This window comes from Pungitius pungitius, chromosome 3 (assembly GCF_949316345.1).
Source record: "Pungitius pungitius chromosome 3, fPunPun2.1, whole genome shotgun sequence".
In the NCBI taxonomy this organism is placed as follows: domain Eukaryota; kingdom Metazoa; phylum Chordata; class Actinopteri; order Perciformes; family Gasterosteidae; genus Pungitius; species Pungitius pungitius.
Genome location: NC_084902.1, coordinates 17486386 through 17505437, shown reverse-complemented (window position 1 = coordinate 17505437; position 19052 = coordinate 17486386). Strand labels below are relative to the sequence as shown.

At 42.7% G+C, this 19052-nt stretch overlaps 2 protein-coding genes and 2 non-coding genes across 4 annotated transcripts; 3 read left to right on the top strand and 1 right to left on the bottom strand.

Annotated features, from left to right (window-relative positions):
• Nucleotides 1-852: 852 nt before the first annotated feature.
• ints4 (integrator complex subunit 4) lies at nt 853-13836 on the top strand. The gene is made up of 24 exons (XM_037471614.2): nt 853-970; nt 1558-1752; nt 1944-2061; nt 2514-2620; nt 2747-2861; nt 3555-3640; nt 3769-3819; nt 3906-3994; nt 4320-4440; nt 4649-4720; nt 4818-4992; nt 5264-5469; nt 5558-5700; nt 6261-6376; nt 6743-6876; nt 7319-7473; nt 9432-9525; nt 9645-9725; nt 10473-10603; nt 10686-10745; nt 11409-11568; nt 11656-11799; nt 12343-12463; nt 12799-13836. Exons 1-24 carry the CDS (start codon nt 917-919, stop codon nt 12987-12989), a joined length of 2919 nt encoding a protein of 972 aa, XP_037327511.2. The 5' UTR covers nt 853-916; the 3' UTR covers nt 12990-13836.
• Nucleotides 13149-15299, bottom strand: aamdc (adipogenesis associated, Mth938 domain containing). The gene is made up of 4 exons (XM_037471884.2): nt 15193-15299; nt 14330-14479; nt 14146-14241; nt 13149-13671 (listed from the first exon to the last, which is right to left on the bottom strand). Exons 2-4 carry the CDS (start codon nt 14459-14461, stop codon nt 13531-13533), a joined length of 369 nt encoding a protein of 122 aa, XP_037327781.2. The 5' UTR covers nt 14462-14479; nt 15193-15299; the 3' UTR covers nt 13149-13530.
• A 2066-nt stretch (nt 15300-17365) lies between these two features.
• Nucleotides 17366-17556, top strand: LOC119223504 (U2 spliceosomal RNA). The gene has a single exon (XR_005120929.1). It is a non-coding gene; the product is annotated as a U2 spliceosomal RNA (small nuclear RNA).
• A 1039-nt stretch (nt 17557-18595) lies between these two features.
• On the top strand, nt 18596-18759 carry LOC119223495 (U1 spliceosomal RNA). Its single transcript, XR_005120927.2, has one exon. It is a non-coding gene; the product is annotated as a U1 spliceosomal RNA (small nuclear RNA).
• Nucleotides 18760-19052: the final 293 nt, after the last annotated feature.

Sequence of the window (19052 nt, the reverse complement as noted above, 5' to 3'; positions counted from 1 at the left end):
TGTGTCAGTCTATACCACAGAGCTATTGGCAATACTATTGGCCGGGCAGTGGCTGGATAAGAGGGAAATGAACACCACCGTAATTGCATCTGACAGTTTCTCAGCACTTTCCAGCATAGAATCTGGTAGATCAAATATCACGAATGATATAATCAATGAAATATTTCTCATAATGTATAAGATAGAAAGTAGAGGTCAAACCACGCAATTCATCTGGGTACCAGCCCATGTTGGTGTGAATGGGAATGAACAGGTTGATATTCTGGCCAAACAAACGCTCAGAATTAAGAATATAGGCTTACAAGTTTCATTAAGCAAATCTTAGGTCAAGCAATGCATTAGAACATATGCAAATAAAGTATGGCAGGGGTACTGGGATGATCAGGAAACTGGAAGGCATCTCCACAAAATTCAAAAACATGTTTGGGTAAGGAGGGAAAGAAGGGAAGGAAACGTCATCACTCGATTGAGAATAGGACACACAGGACTCAATCATTCATTACATAAAATAGGCAAGCACCCAACTGGGAAATGCTCACACTGTGATCTACCAGAAAATGTGGAACAGGTATTGTTACAATGCGGGAGTTACAGTATACAGAGGGAACATCTTCGTCAGTCACTTAAGAAGGCAAAACACCAGGACTGGTCACTGTCAGATCTATTGGGGAATCAAGCTTTCATTATTCAGTTTTTAAGAGAAACGAATTAAGTCAAACGGATCTAGTTTTTTTTTTCTCCATGTTCATTATCTCATCTCTTAGTGTTCTGCATAATCTCCTGCTCCACACTCCAGTCCAGATGGTGGCGGTAATGCACCGACAAAATAGTTTGCAAACCGCCAATAAACACTAAAAGAAGAAGAAGAAGAAGAAGAAGAATAACAGAACGCTAGGCTAGTCACTTTTCCCTGAACATGGCGGCTCACTTGAAAAAGCGAGTTTATGAGGAATTTTCTAGAGTTGTACAGGTGAGCATATAAAAGCCCTTTCATCGTTCCCGGTTAACTCAATGTGTCCCAATGGGAATGTTAAAGGTGGCGTTAGAAAGCTAACTAGACGCCACAACGCAACACAGCGCATCGCTGTGATACAAGAAATATTCCATATGGGATATTATATTACTAACGTTAGTTGTTGACTCTTTCCGCGTAGCTTTCACACTGTCCTTAACATGGCTTTAATATGATTCTATACTCGAACGAGCTAAGTTAGCGTTATTTAACGTTACATAAAAACGGAATAATGTTCGTTAGCTGACTTTAATAATGAAGATACCACAGTGAGCAATAGACAGACATCGGCATTTCCCACCGGTAAATTAACTGGAAGTAAAAGTACTTTGCTAAATACGATGCTGTTAAAATACGTAGCATAAAATGTTCTGCATTCAACTAACGCGAACACAAGTAGTGACCATTGGTAGGTTATCAACTTCATGTTCGTATAATTTTCCCATGGGACAGAGGATTGTTGAAGAAATAGGGCAGGATGATGTCTGATTTTATGAGGAGAGATCGCACACTCTTTTTTTAAAAACCATTTTGCATGCTTACAGATTACCCATGAAGAAGCTCCTGCCAAGAAGCTGCGACTGTCCAAACCCAGCAAGTCTGCTGCTCTACACATCGACCTGTGCAAGGCCACCAACTCCACTGATGCCCTGCAGTACTTGCTTCACTTTGCACGCAAGCCTGTGGAGGTGGAGAGCGTGGAGGGTGTGGTTCGGATCCTGTTGGAGCACTACTACAAAGTAATGAACTATGATGGTCGCAACCGTGAACATGTCAGAATATTCCATTGTTTGTTGAGAGCTTTAGAGGTTGTGAGGTTCTTTGCTGCGCTCATACACAGTGTGTGGCTTTAACCAACAGTATGTAGCCTGGTTCAGTCTAAGCTAAGCTGCACAGACATAACTCATGTGATGCTGATGTGCTCTCACAGGAGACGGATAACTCGGTGAGGCTGAAGATTGCATCCCTTCTGGGTCTGCTGTCCAAAACACAGGGCTTCAACCCCGACTGCATAGTGGATGACGCCATTAACACACTCAACAATGAGAGTAAGACACACGACTAAACCGTCTTTTTTTATTTGTGTATTTATACACATTAGATTTGTAATTCTAAATTATTACAATATGTGTTGTTGGGGATTTCCTTGAAATATACTGTGATTTAATATGTTTTATTCTTCCCCAGGCACCAATAGGAGAATTAACCTGTGCACTGAGCAGTGTTCACGCAAAACAATTTGATTTAGGTAGAATTTATGAACTATATCTAGCTGTAGAGAACGAAAGTGTTGTGCCTCCCAGAATATTAACTAAAGATTATATAAAAATGTATGAGTTTTATTTTTCCACAACCTCCCTAAAGAAACTGGACATTGCAACTAGATCTGTTGAATCAAACGCACGTTAACACAAAGTGAATAAAATAGTTTGTCAACTCTTCTCCCAAAAAGACCAATATGAATAGCTAACCAAGTGTCTGTTTCTTCCTTTGTCTGCAGAGTCCCATCAGGTCCTCGCCCAGCTGCTGGACACTCTGCTGGTTATTGGTATGCAGCTACCTGAGAGTCCTACAGTCAGACTGAGGCTCATACAGATGGCATGCAAGGTGATACGCGCAGACACGTGTTAGACAGTACCTCACCTCACCGCAAGGACTGCACAGACTTGATAGGACTATCTGAACACGGAAAAACATCTCCACTGTGTTTGTGTTCGTCTTTTCTCCTCTCAGCACCTGTCAGACACGTATTTCGGGGTGAGGAACAAGTGTCTGAAGCTCCTTGGGTGTCTGGGCACTGTGGACGCTCCGCTGACCAAAGACAACGAGGGAGTTGGCACCTCATTAGGTCTGTACCGCCTCTCTGTGCAGTGGCTTAAAGATTCAACAGGACTCATTTGCAAAAAAGAGTTTTAATGGATAACAAAAGACATTAAGAATTTCGTATTGCAGTGGCCAAATAATATTATATTACTATTAAATTCATGCCATATAATCCACATCCAATTACAAAATATCCAAGTTTAAACTGACTGTACCGGTCCTAGATTACGGTGTAGGATGTTCATACTGAAATGTAGCAGCTTGGGTTTGCATTGTTATTATTTACATGGTCTGTAATGATATGCTATTCCAACCAATTTCTAGTGCCACAAAATTGCTGTAATGTGGCATATGATTTGAAATTCTTTTTTTTTGCCTTTTCTTTTAGGGTCCATACTGCTCTCTATTACAACAACAACTTCATCTCATATCATAGTTTTTTTTAAATTAATATACAAACAGAGTTAGGAGAATTGGCCAGTATGAATAGAATATAAGACAGTATATCCAGACCATTACATCAAAAACGTTTGTTTTGGTATTACTGTAGTTATACGTATTTAAAAAAAAAAAAAGGAAAAGTGGATAGGAAAATAATCTAAAGCATTGAAATATCTGCAATTCAATGCAAAACTGAAATGAACCATGTAGTACTTCTTTTGGACACTTCTTTTGGTGATGGGTGGTCATGCTTTTGCTGTATCTTTTCATTTTGCAGGAGATGTGAAGGACGTCCAAAGTATCATTAGCGACTACTTTGGGGACCAGGACCCCAGAGTTCGCACTGCAGCCCTCAAAGCCATGGTAGGGCACCAAATAACTCAACTAGCACCCACAAGTGTATTTAGGGAGTCTCACAGGAGTAGGGAGAAGCCCGGGTCCGCTGATCGTTCTCTTTAAATGACGGCTCATCCTGTGTGTTTGCTTTCCAGCTGCAGCTGCATGAGAGAGGAATGAAGATTCATGAGATAATTTACGACCAGGTAACAGCCATGTCATGTCAATCATCAGCATCCGTCTCAGCTGCGGAGGATGTGAGCGTGTGACCAACGTGTTTGTGTGTTTGCAGGCCTGCAGGTTGCTGACAGACGACTACGAGCAGGTCCGCTCTGCGGCCGTGCAGATGGTTTGGGTGCTCAGTCAGCTGTACCCGGAAAGGTAAGCGGATGCCTACGTCCAGAGTGATGTTTTGTTAGCACAATCTGCAGAGATCAACCACCTGGCGAGTAGAATAGCTTTCAGGGACACTGGTGACATTAGAAAAGGGCTTTGAAATAGGAAAAAGACTGTATTAGATTATACCATTCTGTTTCCCATTATGCTCCAGATCATATGTATTTGTATTGTTGATTGCTGATTTTTTTATTCTGTTAGCTAATTACTTGAACACTGAAGCCAAAATACAAGTGTTACTTCCCATTAAAATGAAGTATGGTCATTCAATGCGCCAGCTTTGCTTGACTCGTTTCGTCTGTCCAATCAGCATTGTTCCCATCCCGTCATCCAACGAGGAGATCCGGCTCGTCGATGATGCATTCGGGAAGATCAGCCACATGGTCAGCGACGGCTCCTGGATGGTTCGGGTGCAGGCTGCCAAAACACTGGTGAGTGATCTAGCTATAGGCTTTGTATGAAGAGGGACCTTGCATATCATCTTCCTCCTACTGCACAAAAATGAAGTCAGTCAATTCGCATGAAAATGGCGTACCGCAGTAGCTGTTGAGCTTGAAAGACCCAGATAGTTATGACGTCTCTTTAAATGAACAAATTGATGCATGTCAAAGTTATTTTGAATAATTTCCCGTGTATCAGGGTTCCATGCTGCAAGTTAGTCCTCACTTCTTGGAACAAACGTTGGATAAGAAGCTGATGTCAGATCTCAGGGTGAGTTATTGAAGTTTGTTCCCAAGAGGACTTCTGTAGAAGCTCTGAGGGTGTTGAGGAGCACTCCTCCACTCACTTTCATGTTTTTGCGTTCCAGAGGAAGCGTACGGCACACGAACGGGCCAAGGAACTCTTCACTTCTGGAGAGTTCTCCTCCGGCAGGAAATGGGCCGACGACGCCCCCAAGGAGAAATTGGACAGAAACACTGTTTACCTCATCGCCTCAGGGGCCTGCGGGGCCTTTGTTCACGGCCTTGAGGACGAAATGTTTGGTACGTGAGACCCTGGGGGTGTGGCTTTGTCTGACAGTAAAGAATGTTAATGCCGGATGTTACCGCTGTGGTTTGTTGCAATAGCAGGATTTTCTTGACTTACAGTTGTGTGAGTAGAATAAGATGGACCATATTTTTGGACCTAGACCTATTTTTGTGTTTTTTTTTTAAAGGTCGTTGGTATATCACATGATATGTTGTCATCAATTCTCTCAGCACTTGAGTGCTTTTTCTCACTAGTGTTCTCTCTGGTGTCTTTGACCCTTCTCAGAGGTCCGTATAGCGGCGGTGGATGCGCTGAGTAAGCTTGCTCGCTCGTCTCCCAGCTTCGCCGAGAAGTGCCTGGACTTCCTGGTCGACATGTTCAATGACGAGATTGAGGAAGTGAGGCTGCAGTCCATCCATGTGCTGAGAGAAATATCCACCCATATAACACTCCGAGAGGACCAGCTGGACACGGTGCTTGCTGTGTTGGAGGTACACACACACACTGGCCAAACCGTAAATCTTCGAATCCTGAAAGGTGTACTTTCTTGTTAAATCACATTACACATGAACCCTCAAGGACTCGTCTCGTGACATCAGAGAAGCCCTCCACGAGTTGATCTGTTACACCAACGTCTCCACCAAAGAGTGCGTTCAGCTGGCTCTGCTGGAGCTGCTGAAGAACCTCAATAAGTATCCCACCGACCGCAACTCCGTCTGGAAGTAAGTGTGTGAGTGTGTGTGTACGCTGCTAGATTTTCTCAGTACATTGACTACATTTTATGTTAAATATTTCTTTGTTAAACCCCCCCCCTCCCCCCCCAAAAAAGAATATTTAGGTAAACATGTTAACAACCCTGTTAAATAATGCACTTTGGGCTGCAGCTCAGATTGATGAGATGACAGTTTATGGCACAGGATTTTTCCAGATGCCAACCAGTCTGATCAGAGCAAGTGATAGATTTTTTTTTACTCTAAATTAAAAAAAGTTTCCACTTCCAGTTTAATACCACGGTAGAAATACTACAATAAAACTGTGTTGTTAAAAGTTGTCTAATTACATCTAAAATCCAGTACTGATCCTTTGGGCAAAATTGACATGCCGGTACATCACCATCTTTAAGTTGGCTGTAACATATATGTAACATATATAACAGCGGCACCTATTTCTTTCATTCACTAGCTAACTGCCCCATGAATGACTAATAAGTCTGTAAATATAATCTCCGTTTTATGGAAGCTGTCCAATGATGACCTGAAAGCTCATTTGTGTTTCCCTTCAGGTGTCTGAAGTTCCTCGGATCCCGTCACCCAACGCTGGTGTTGCCGCTGGTTCCTGAGCTGCTAAGCACACACCCATACTTCGACACACCGGAGCCCGACATGGACGATCCTGCCTGTATCCTTAACGCGCTTGAAACCCTTGAAACGCACTTAGACGTCACCGCTGAACCAGCCACAGCCACCCCAGTCCAAAAGAGCTGAACCACAAGTCTCCACCATGTGCCGTCCTTCCTTATTCTGCATTTGTAATTTGAAGCTATTGTTATTAATGCGACCTAGTAAGTCATTAGTTAAGGTGCAACCTAATTTAATCTGGTTAATAAAATTATCATTTTATATGCCATTTGTAATCAACACAAAATAACCGAGATGCAGAAAATTAACTTTAAAAGGAAACCCTAGGTAATTTATAGGTATTTTTTATTAATTTTTTGCATCACTACACTTGTTGTCTTTCTTGACGCTGTCTGTTGATTTCAAGACATCGCGGTGCTGGTGTTGGTGTTCAATGCCGCCAAGTCGTGTCCCACCATGCCGGCGCTGTTCTCCGACCACACCTTCAGACACTACGCCTACCTGAGGGACAGCCTGTCTCACCTCGTGCCGCCGCTCAGAGTAAGACGTGAATACCTGCCTATCGATTATTCATATAAAATATGAAAGTAGTGAAAACCACCAATCACAGGGGGACACCTTCTACTTGCCTGTTTGGTCTGTCTCACAGTCCAAAAAATAAATATATGTATTTTACCATCCCACACGATCAAAATTCCTAACGTAGCCCAGGTGCAGAAAAAACATGTCACAGGCCTTTTTTCATAACATTTTATCAAACTAATAACACGACAAACGGAAAACGTATGAGCAACTCATTAAATTCAATTTTTTTGAATAAGTAAGTAAAAGATTTGTTGTTTGAGTAACAATAAACATCCCCAAAACGTAACAGGACCATTAATGCTGAAGTGGGCATGGTATGGTTTTGTAATCAGACCAATGGTCAGACAAACACACTCACAAAATGTTTTTCTCCTGCAATTTTTGTCCTGTCTTTTAGTTGCCGGGCAACGGTCTGGACTTGGTGGACTCGCGTTGTAGTTTGGGTTCTGTGGAATCCGCCCAGCTCTTCCTACAACAGAGCCTGAACCGGGTCAGCACCATCCAGAACCTGGAAGCCCCCGGAGCCCAGGACCTGCTGAACTTCACGATTCGGTGCATACGCATGCACACGCATAGCCAGTTTTAGTGTCATTGATATCAATAGAATTAGTAATAATAATTTACAAAATATGTAAATAATGGGGCACCACCCTAAAAAGGGACTAATAACCAAGATGTTGGTAACAGGCTGTGTTTGTACACCATGTGTGTTCCTCACATAGTTAAAACCTCTGTCTGTAGGTAACTGTATATGTGTGGAGGGACAGGTGTGTGTGTGTTAGTAAATTAGAAATCAAAGAAAGAAGGAAGGCCTCAAAGCAAAGCATGAACTATTCGGATCATAAAGATACACAATCTCTCGTTAAACAATACAGTAAACACAACACGACTCATGCTAATCTAACTTCTGCCCAGACTTATTGTGCAGTGATGGGGTTTTCTGTGTTTACTTGGATCAGGAATCGTTTATTGTCATGATATGTCAGACATACAAGGAATTTGATATGGCGATTTGTGCATGACTGCAGACAGTACAATTATGGACAACAAACGTTGTGCAGAAAAAAGATAAAAATATAAACAAATATATGCTATGGGTTAGTACGCTAAAGCTATGGGTTAGTAAGTTTAGAAATAAAGATGAAATTAAAAATAGAGATAAAGTGCTCCAGCTAACAGAAAGTGACAAAGTGTATCTACATGTAGAGAGTGAGAGTCAGTCAAGGGGGACCTGGGCTCGGGACCCGAGTGCCGACGGGAAGAAACTGTTAGTGTGGCGGGAGGTCTTAGTCCTGATGGACCTCAGCCTCCTGCCAGATGGAAGGGGCACAAACAGTTTATGTCCAGGGTGAGAGTCTCGTTTAACTTGGTCCTTTGTTTCAGGGATTGATTGGGGATGATGAGGACTGTTGGGTTTCTTAGTGGCACAAAGCTGTTGGTGCTCTTGTAACACGCAAGTTTTTCAAAGAGGGTAGAAGAAGTTTTCCTTTTTGGGGAGCTGCTTGGGCCGGAAGTAAAGACTGGGGCAGCCAGACTTCTCTAGAACAGCTAGAAAATGGTTTAGAGGAGAGGACTGATTCAAGCCGATTTGGAAAGTTGATTTGAAGAGGCTGTCTTCAACTTCTGATCGACTCAAGTTAATTTGTAAAAATTAATCTGAGGAGATATTACCAAAGCGACTTACAATAAGTTCATTTCCACATATACATACTTCTGAGATACAAACTCAGAAGAACAAGTAACAAGAAAGTACAATTTCGTCAAATAAGCAGTTTCAAAACATGTTATAGAAAAGTGCCATTATAAGTACAATTTGTTAGTGCTACGGTTTGCTAGTGTTTTTAGTCAAGGTAGAGTCTTAACCTTGGAAAGCTTGATTCATTCTTTAACCTCACACCGACCTGAGATCAGCCCGGAAAAGGGATTTGAAGAGGCTCGGTTGTCTCATCCTTACAGCGACCAAAGTCAGTTCGGAAAGTTTGAAGAGAGATACTGTCTTTAACCTTGCATTGCATAGTTTGAGAGATTGAACTCACAGTCCACACCAGGGGGGACCCCTGTGGTGTCTATGGCTTGGCCAATCAGATCTCAGGGCTGTTTCACCCAGAGAGAGAAATCACACCTAGGTGTGAAGGCACATTTCCTTTGGGGGTTTTATGTACTGCAGCAGAAAACTGCGTTTGCCAGCCTTTTACGCTATAGTGGAGCCCAACAGCAGAATACAATGATTTCTTAAAAAGCTTAAAAAGCAATGTATGAGAACAATATATTTGCTGTCTTTTCTCAATTTCAAAACCTCTATCTGATTTGCAAAAAAAACAAGACTTAATCCTTCAATGTGAATCATGATCACTTAATTTAAATTAACTTAATTAAACAGATTAAAAAATGTATTAAAAACCCTTATAAGATACTTCACATACACAATAATGACAATATTTACATTGAATACACTGTGTAGAAATATTTTAAAAAGTATGTGAATGTGTCTCTCTCTGTCTCACTGTCAGAGACCTACAGCGGCTGGGGGAGCTGCAGATGGAGCTTGCTGGAGCTGCGGATTTCTGTGCTACATACCTGCGCTGCCAGCTTCTGCTCATGAAGGTAGGTTGTGTGTGTGTTACTGTCTATCTTGCTTTGACTTAATATTTCTGCGAGGCCCCCTTTTTATTAAAGGAATTGGTGGTTTCAAAGTAACGTTTAGATTTGCCTTGTTTCCTCAGGCTCTGCAGGAGAAGCTGTGGAACATGGCGGTACCGCTCTGCCTCAAACAAAACGTCACGGCCACAGCAGCAGCTCAACAGGTCAGCGTGCACACACACACACACACAGGAGAAGAGGGAGAGGCATTGGCAGCATTGCTTATTTACAGAGGTTCCAGCCCTGTTCAGTGAAAGTGGAAAACTAAAACGTTTTCCTGAGAAATTTGAATATCTCAAAGTATCTGAAAAGACACGGCAATGTGAATTACTACCTGTTTAACACTACGTTCGAATTTTTATCAATAGAAAATTAAGCCTTTATTTCTCAATAATTTTCTTTTTTAATGAATGTTATCACTTGATGACTATAACAAATATGATTTTTTAGTAAATAGTCTAGAACAATAATATTTTGCGTACCGGTCATGAAGGCATGGCAGATAAATACAACAAAATAACCAGAGAACGTGGGGGAGTACTAGTAGTCGTTACTAGAGGGACGAGCACACGTAATTAGAAGACAATCTGGTCAATTTTTTAAAAAAAAGAAGTAAAATGACAAAAAATAAAAATCATATATTCTTTTTCTGGTGCGGCTTGGGAACCAACTTTCCCACTGACCGGTCTGTGGTCCGGGACCTCAGGTCTAGAATGTTGTAGACCAGCAGCTAGAACATCTGTAATATTGAATAGTTGATGATCAGCCGTTGTTATCCTCCAGTAAAAAAGTGGGATTAGGGGCATCTCTAAATGTAATACAATTTTTCTCTTTGGTGCTGATCCAATCCGTGACTCAAGTGTCACGCCCCTGATGTTTGGATGTTAAGGCGTGTGTGCTGGTCTTTGTAGATCTTAGAGGAAACCTACAAACTGGAGTTTCTGTACGGCGGTTTGGAGAGCAGGCAGGTGGCCACCATCCATCACGTCCGCCTCCAGGCCAAAGCTCTGCAGCTCATCCTGACGGCTCGCACCAGGCAGGGGTCAGTATATACACACACACACAGACCATATACATTTAATGTGGACCACGCCTGTATGGAGATGTTGCTTGTTCCTCCTCAGGTTGGATCCTCTCATCAGCAGCTGTGAGAAGTTTTTGCAGGATATTGAGTCATTTCAGAGGTGAGAAATGATCTGTTGGAGTCTGTTATCCAAACTGTCTGCATATTTGAGCTTTCATTTCTCAGCTGAAACGCAAGAAGATAAGATGGAAACACATCGCAATAACCCAGTCAAATAAAGGGTTAGGTTAAAGGTTAAAAAGGGCTCAACTTAATGAAACGTGGCAATATATGTTGATTCAAAGCTACAGTGCAAAAAGTAACCTCAGTAACAGCACTGGCAAACAAATGTTTCACGCCTTCATTTGTTAGTTCCAGTCAGTGTTCATGTGTCCCCTTGGAGACATTGGCACATTATCCAGCTACATGAGCCCTTTTTGATAAAAGATTGGCCACGACTAAAGGATGTTCCTCAATGATAGATCGGTCTTCAATGTCTGTTATTTTACCTCCATTCTGTGTTCGATCAATGCTATTCCCTACTCCTCCTTGCCTCTTCCAACTTTGCTTTTTTGGGAATTGTTTGTTATATTTTAAATGCTAATGGGGGCCATTAAATCATTCTGTGTTATGGAGACAAAAATGAAATTTGCTGCCTGAGAAATCTGCATGGTTCAAAGAACAGCTTATGGGACTCTGGGTAGAATTCCCCTGCTCCTCACTGTGAGTCCATGAATGCCCCAATGCTCTCCTCTCACGATTCCATATTGTCTGCCACAACCAGGCTGTTTGTAGCAGAGCTTCCCCACCTGCAGGGCAGCTTTGTGGACACACTGCTGGAGCTGATGCCACGGCTGTCGTCCTGCAAACCAGTGGAGATGGTGAAGATCCTCCAGACCACTCTGAGACAGAGCGGCATGCTGCAGCTCAGGCTGCCTGAACAAGTATGACCAAAATGTGAAGCCCTGCGCAGTTTGACAAAGCCAGGGCTTTTCTTTGTCCTCATTGACTCTTCCCCTGCCGCTGGACAGATCCACCGGGCGACAGCCACCATCATAGAGCCAACTGGGGAGTCAGACAACCCGCTGAGGTTCACCACTGGCCTGGTGGTGGCGCTGGACATTGATGCAACTCTGGAGCACGTCCAGGATCCGCAGAACACTGTCAAAGTACAGGTCAGTGTGGTGCAATACACCATTACCGATCTCTGCTCCTCTCTGGACCTCTGAGGGTTTCGGTCTGCTTCAGAGCCATCAGATTTTTAGCTTTTGAGAATGGGTAAGAAAGCATTGTTATAGGTCATTGCTGCTGTTTTTTTCCAACCAAAAACAAAACCAGCGAAGCTCAACAGGTTCATATCAAGAACTAAAAGAAGGCTTAAAACAATGAATTGATTAATCCTAATGTTATGTTTCTAAAACGGCAAAGTCCCTTTATGAATAGAGCACATTAGTTCTGAATAAAATCCAGAGACCATATTGCAATGTTATCACACCAGCTAAATATCTGCCTTCTTCTAGATCTCAAACAACGCACCTGTAAGGGTTTGAGACAGCATGGCGGTGCCTTCAGGAATACTTACTAACTCCTACTTACACGTCTCCAGAACCACATTTTGCCATGATGACTCCACCTGTAAACACCTCTGCTCCCCACTCGGCTCTGGATATTAAAATACCTGCAGAATCACCGTCTCTCTGTGCATCGTGTCCCTTCAGGTTCTGTATCCAGATGGCCAGAGTCATGTGATCCATCCTAAACCCGGTGACTTCAGAAAGCCTGCACCTGACAGACACCGACTCATCACACAGGTTTACCTCTCACACACGGCGTGGACAGGTGTGTATCACACACACACACACATCCTGAAAGTTGAAATAATTTTTTATCTCCATCTACTTTTAGTCCGGGTGTACCTTTTTATTGATTTAATAGAAAACAGATTCAAGAGTGAGACATCGATACACGGCAGCGGATCCAACTCTAACACCGCATTAAAAAGAGAAGAGAAAAATCTTTCCAACCAATTCTCTCCAATCCTACTCCTGGAAAACAAAATTGAATTGTGTCAAATCTGTGTGCAACCCAAATCCCCCGCTGCCCTTTTCACCATGGATCAACATTTGAGTTTCCTTCACTGACTTCCCCCCCCCCTGTATTCCTCTCTCTTTCAGAGCCGTCTCAGATCGAGGTGCGCCTCCTGCTGGCCTACAGCTCCTCCTCCACAACCTCCCTGTCAGCCCCCAAGCTGGGATGGAGCGACAGCGTGGACGGCCTGCAGTCACCTGAGGCCGCCGTGGAGGGAACCATTCCATTCAGCAAGCCTGTCAAAGTCTACATCATGCCCAAACCCGCTCGCCGCTGACAGAACTCTTTAAACAGAGGATGCACAGATGAGGCCTTGACTCTGTTCAGACTTCACACATTTTTTTATTTTTTAGAGACTAGGCCAAGAGTAAAGAATAAGTTATGGTTTAATAGGAGGAAGCACAAGTGTGTTTTACTTGTGCTGAGTTGAATTGTAGGGGGAATATTTGTACTTTACTATTTGTTTCTGATAAAGACAAAGCCATGTGATGGAGACAATTCATTTTCAAAATGTATTTTGTGTTGGAAACAAGCAGAAATACATGTGCTGAACTATACATACAGCATCACCGTATGACATTCCACAGAGTATGGCCTGTCAATACAAATGGAGTTGTATTGCATCTTCAATTGGATCCAAAAGAAGTGTTTGGATTTAACATAATTAATTGTACATGCAGATGTTTTCCTCAGACCCTAAATCAGTGGTTTAGGGAAATAGTTTGGAGCCAAAAGAGCTAGCTAGCTCTATTTAAAGCGGGGTCTGTAGAGCCTGCTCTACAGGCTGTCCTTCGCCCCTTTATGGGCAAAAGGTGACGTCAACAGGTGGAGTGAAAGACCCCGCCCACCTTGTCGCCCCGGCCGGCCAGTTTGTTGTATTCGGCGACGGCCTTCTCCGTCTGCAGGACCGTGACTTCGACGCCTTTCTGTATCACAAAGTCCAGCGTGGAGGAAGGAACCTGAGAGGAGACGGAATCATGGCTCGTCTCCACAGACACTTTTCTTGAGTATTTCTACACCAAATAAAACATGGTTGCTTTGAAGATACAGATTAATAAAAAATAGATAACTCAATAAATAAATGATTTATTTATTTGTAAATTAAAGCGTCTCAAAAACTTTTACTTTTTTTTGTCTAAATGACGGCAAAAGGAGACATTATGCACAAAGAGTACATTTTTACTTTGAAGCAGATCTTGTATTGTGTACTTCTAAAGATTTGCATTCATCAGATAGATTCATTTAGCTGTTTAAATGTTACTTCAGCAATGGATCTGACGATTTGGCCCTGACAACCAATACTGGACCATGAACTCTTATGATGAAGACACAGACAGAACGCTGAAGTTATTTCTCCTGTCTCGTTTGAATAGAATTTCATTACAAACTGCAAACCGCTGTATGAGTTGGCCCTTCCTGACGGTTTGTTTTACCTGCAGGGCTTCATTCATGCCTCTGCCGATGACCAGCAAGTCAATTCCCTTCTTCAGCACCTCCTCCAGGTCGGCGGGCTGGACTCCTGGTGCATGCTGGGAAAAGGCAAGATAGTGTCATCTGGTTCGTAAACACGCGCTCCTGCTTGTGTTTTGTTGAGCTCGTGGTTAGGGTTCCACATACCTCGGTCCCTGTCTCCCTCCAGTCCCAGGCCCGGCTGCCTCCGGGCCAGACCTTACAGTCCTTGTACCTGGAGGAGCATCCCTTCACCTTCATGTGGCCCCAGGAGAGGGAGGCGATCTCTGGGGAGGACATGTCATGTGGGGCAGCCTGCTGTAAGAAGAGGGGGAGAAGCTTAGGCTCTGTGAAGAGGAAATAGAATAAAATGAGGTAAAAGCCTTCAAGCACAAATCATCAATATAATCAGATAAGTATTCGTTGAGATGGAGGCCCTTTCTCAAAAAGGGGAAAGTAATCATTTGCAGCTCGAGTACTCTTCTAATTCTAAATTCAGCATCTGGCCGAGTATCCGAATACCCGGATGATACTTTCCCCGACCATTCGACCGAGAATGCGTCGGAGCACACTTGTCCATTCTGGTCAGAGCCAAATATCCCAGAATGCACTTCACCTCAGTAACAATCAACTATAGTGGAGGTAAATAAACACAACTGTAAATCGAATCACTGAATGTCATTTTAGGACTTGTTTAGGCGTGAGTTGTTCAGTCTACATTTCTGTGGTCGGTTAGTCAACAGTTCCTCAGCCATGAGCTCCAGCATTTGGGAAGTGTAGTTAACAGGACCGTCAGGGCTCCCCAGCAGCGGGCGGTCAGCCTCATCCCGGCCCGCAGAGAGCAGCCTGTCCTCGGCAAGTCTTCTGTGAAATTATAGTCAGCTGTAAAAAGCCTAAATGAGCCATTGCCAGTTCCGCCGATAGCGCTAGGAGCTATTTCCGTCCTGGCTACGTTCTCGCCAACGCGTGAACAAACCGAGTAAAATATAAGTAAAAAAAATATATAACTTGAGTAGGTTAAAAATACGTACAGTCGCGGCCGCAATAACCCTCCTGTCGGTGCCTCCTGCAGTCGTTCGAGGGAGTTCACGGAGCTCCGCCCATTCCACTCTGAACTTGTTAATGTTGTTAATGTTATAACGTAGGTATAATGCGACGGGAGATCCATGTTAGGGACGTCAATCAGCACCAGGGAAACTACAAGTTCTCCGAAGGTGGACTACAAAGAAGCATATATCTGCGTGTTCAAATGTGTTTCAAAACCGGGCGGTGGTGAACTGGTCAACTCAGCCGAAGCTTGAATTTTAGTGCACGTTTATGCTGACATTTATGGTATTGAGCAAGTAACCGGAAAAAAGTCTATATAGTATTCTAAATATAGTCTAAATAGTCAATTTCAGACAATGATAGAAGTGTGTATGTACAGGACCTCTCAGACTACTCGTGTACTACTAGGATGATGAATATGAAATCATTTTACTGTACAATTTGAGATTTCTCCAAAGTAAAAGCCATATAATTGCAAGTTCAAAAACACAATTTCTATATATTTGAGCTGCAATAAAAACAAATTCCTCAATAGTTCCACACAAAGACCAATGCATGGGTGTTAAAGACCTCTCAGACGACTACCATGATTAATATAAAGCATTTCTACTGTACAGATTTTAAAATATCTTCAAAGTAAAAGTCATATTTTTGCAAGTTCCAAAGCAAAGTTTAAAACAATAAAAGTGACTCAAAAGAAATAATATGTTATTTGTTTGATGCCACCATGTCGAATTGATATCATTCAGACTCACCATAAACTTCAGCTCAAACTCCAGCAAATCCTCTGGCAGCAAGCAACCGGCCATCAGAAAATGTTTCAACTAAAAACTCTAAAAACTACAAAGATTAAAAATGGTTAAACAGAAGTCTCCTTGAATGTGTGTTTTCATAACCACTTATATGTGAGTAAAATGGTATGTAGGATTTCCTAACAGGAAACCGTTGTATGTGAAATGTAGCCCTTAACTAAAAAGTGTGTTTAGATAGTTGGGCTAAAGCTAGCTGCTAACAGCTAAAGCTCGTTCAGCACACGGTCAAATGCAGCGAACACACCTCTGCTGTCTCCCACTGGAACACCTCGCCCATCAGCATCTACCGAAGACAACTTTCAGTAAGTTCCCTTTGACTAAAGAAATAGACAATTCTTGTAGGAATAATAGCCTGTACACTATTAAGGTATCAATTCTACGGAAACCAACTTGTTCTGGTCTCTCTGAGGTAACGTTGGTCTAGACTGACTTTAAGCTGAAATAACTGCAGGTTGAAGGTACCTCCATAACCACATGGTGATTAGCGGGCTAACGGACTGTTAACGATATGCCAGGACTCGGCTCCACGTTACCGTCACAATAACACTGTACTAGTCAATTATACATGTTAAACTAACAGACCAATACAGTAGTTTCCTGGAAAGATAATGATGGTTAATAATGTCCCTTTACGCCAACCTAATTTGCATGTGTGCTGGTGTTGTGCACACCGCTAACTTTGTTTGCTTTATTACAGCGTTGTTTTCCCGTCGAGGTAGTGGGACTCGCAACTATTACTCCGCATTTATCCTGCTATTACAGCGGCTTATAACAACTCGGTGTGCAAGTGTAATGTTAACCACGCATCTGAGTGCCGGCCTTCTCTCCCTGGTGGTGTCAGACTTTCTGTTCTACTCTCTGAGTTACGGAGGGTTTTCATCATCGGTGTGAGGCACGAGACGTGACATGTGCTGTTAGCTCTCCTCCCCACTAGAGACAGCTGTGTTGGTGACCAGCAAGGGAGTTTAGAAGCGTTACACCATTTATCTTTCGATCTGACGAGGTTCTTTACGCGCCGTTTAGGAAAGCATACACGGATACTTGTATAAGGATTCATCTATATTTAATTGTGTCTGCTGGTTGGACATGATATTTATCCGTGTTGTAACGTCACTTCTCATTGGACTAAAGCATACCACGTGTCCGGAAGTAAACATGGAGACTCATTTTCAAACACAAGTTTAACCTGAACGTCGCAAACAAAATCGCACCAGTGGTACATTTTCACTATTATAGACTCTTGTTGTTTTATTTGGTGATGAATTAAGTTGTAGATCAGTTCGCTAACCATCCGTGAGAGTGCCAGTGAGGGGAATGACTTGCTCATCTCCGCCGTGAAGACGTTATCGCTTCTCGGCCTTTTGGCTAAGATCAAGTGTAGTATCTGTTCTTATCAGTTTAATATCTGATACGTCCCCTACCCGGGGACCATATATTAAATTGATTTTTGGAATAGGGAGATGGAATAGGGGCTTGCTCCGTCCACTCCACGCATCGACCTGGTATTGCAGTACCTCCAGGAACGGTGCACCCCCCAAAACTGTCTAAAAGAAATCTCCTATACTAATCTGTGCTTTGTTGTGTTTGTGTTTGTAACGGTATCTAGAAACAAAGTTAGAGGTTTGATTGGAGGAAGCTCTGAATTCGTAGTTATTGTAAACATACTTTCATACATCAATTCAAATCGTTGGGTAACTGCTCGTGCCTTACTGTTTGGGTAAAGGTCTGATTGGTCGTCCACATTTGCCACCGGTAATCTGATTGGTCGTCCACAGTCGGCTCCTGTGATCTGATTGGAAGTCTATAGTCAGGTTGACCAATCATAACCCGTAAGTGTCTACAGTCATGTAGACTTTGCACTACTGTGGACTGACCCTGAAATTGAAAATCCTAACGGCACAGAAAAGGTGGGGGGAGAGAGGAGACATAGGAGCGCTCATTGTTATTGCTGTTACCACGCTACGTTGCTTTATCTTCAATCAGTTGTCATTTCTTCAATTTGGCAGAGCTATATCTAATGCAACACAACTGCAATCAGTCATCATGGAGGTAATCATGTCCAGTTCTAGTTAAATTGTATTAATTATATTTGCTAAACATGTAGTGTTATTACTACTCCACACCAATAGATGGCAGTGTGTCGCTAGAGCACCAGCGGTAAACCAAGAAACAGGAAGTGGTTGAAATGAAAGAACCAAATTTGTTAAGTTATTTTATTCTTTCCTTTGAGTTCCAGAAGAGGGACAAATAACTTTTGATTGCAGTTGTGTTTAGCTTTGTCTCATGTGAACCTTCTGATGACTCGTCACTCATTTGTTGGAGATGAATAGATGCAGCTGGCGATTTTAGGTTGGCTTTTGTTGTGAAAATACAGCCATGCATCGTGGGAAATAAGAGCATCATGTCTGAAGTAAAATGTTTACAATCTACATCCCTGGTGACTATGACTTTACATGAACTTCCTGTAGGTTTGCAGCTCCTCTGTCTGTTTTCTTGGTGATGTCTTGATGGACAGCACCATCGGTCAACTTGGTATGTGTGTGAAAGACTTCCCTGACTCTGATGTGTACAACTCATACTTACCTGGCAAGGGAGATACCATGATCAAGAAGGTGGTTCACCCAGGGCGAGGCTTAGCCATTGCACTCCGGTTGAGCTGACCTCTGCGAATTCCCCAAATGTGGGAATCTCGATTGCATAATTTCTGGTAGTGGGGGACTGCGTTCGCGCTCTCCCCTGATAACTTGTTGAATGAAAAACGTCACTCATATCTTCTGGGATGAGATAAGCAGGTTACTGGTCTCATCTGGATTAAAACCTCTGAAGGTTTATCTATATTAATCTTGTTCCCTCCAGTTTGTAGTGATGATTAGTTGGCAGTTAAGAGATCCCCCCCCCACGTTTTACTAGCTTATACTTAGCCAGCTTCATATATATATATATATTGAAGGTTTTACCAGGATGTGTACCAGCTGTGTACTTGTGTGGAGTTATTAAGACAAATTGGCATTAAAGTTGATCCTCTCCTCAGG

Coding starts and splice junctions, on each gene's coding strand:
- ints4 (XM_037471614.2), top strand. CDS start 917: ATGGCGGCTCACTTGAAAAAGCGAGTTTATGAGGAATTTTCTAGAGTT. Junction 10,746..11,408: donor GATATTGAGTCATTTCAGAG/GTGAGAAATGAT, acceptor TGCCACAACCAG/GCTGTTTGTAGCAGAGCTTC. Junction 12,464..12,798: donor CTCACACACGGCGTGGACAG/GTGTGTATCACA, acceptor TCTCTCTTTCAG/AGCCGTCTCAGATCGAGGTG.
- aamdc (XM_037471884.2), bottom strand. CDS start 14,461: ATGTCCTCCCCAGAGATCGCCTCCCTCTCCTGGGGCCACATGAAGGTG. Junction 14,242..14,329: donor GGAGGGAGACAGGGACCGAG/GTATGTGGAACC, acceptor GCCTTTTCCCAG/CATGCACCAGGAGTCCAGCC. Junction 13,672..14,145: donor GCATGAATGAAGCCCTGCAG/GTAAAACAAACC, acceptor GTCTCCTCTCAG/GTTCCTTCCTCCACGCTGGA.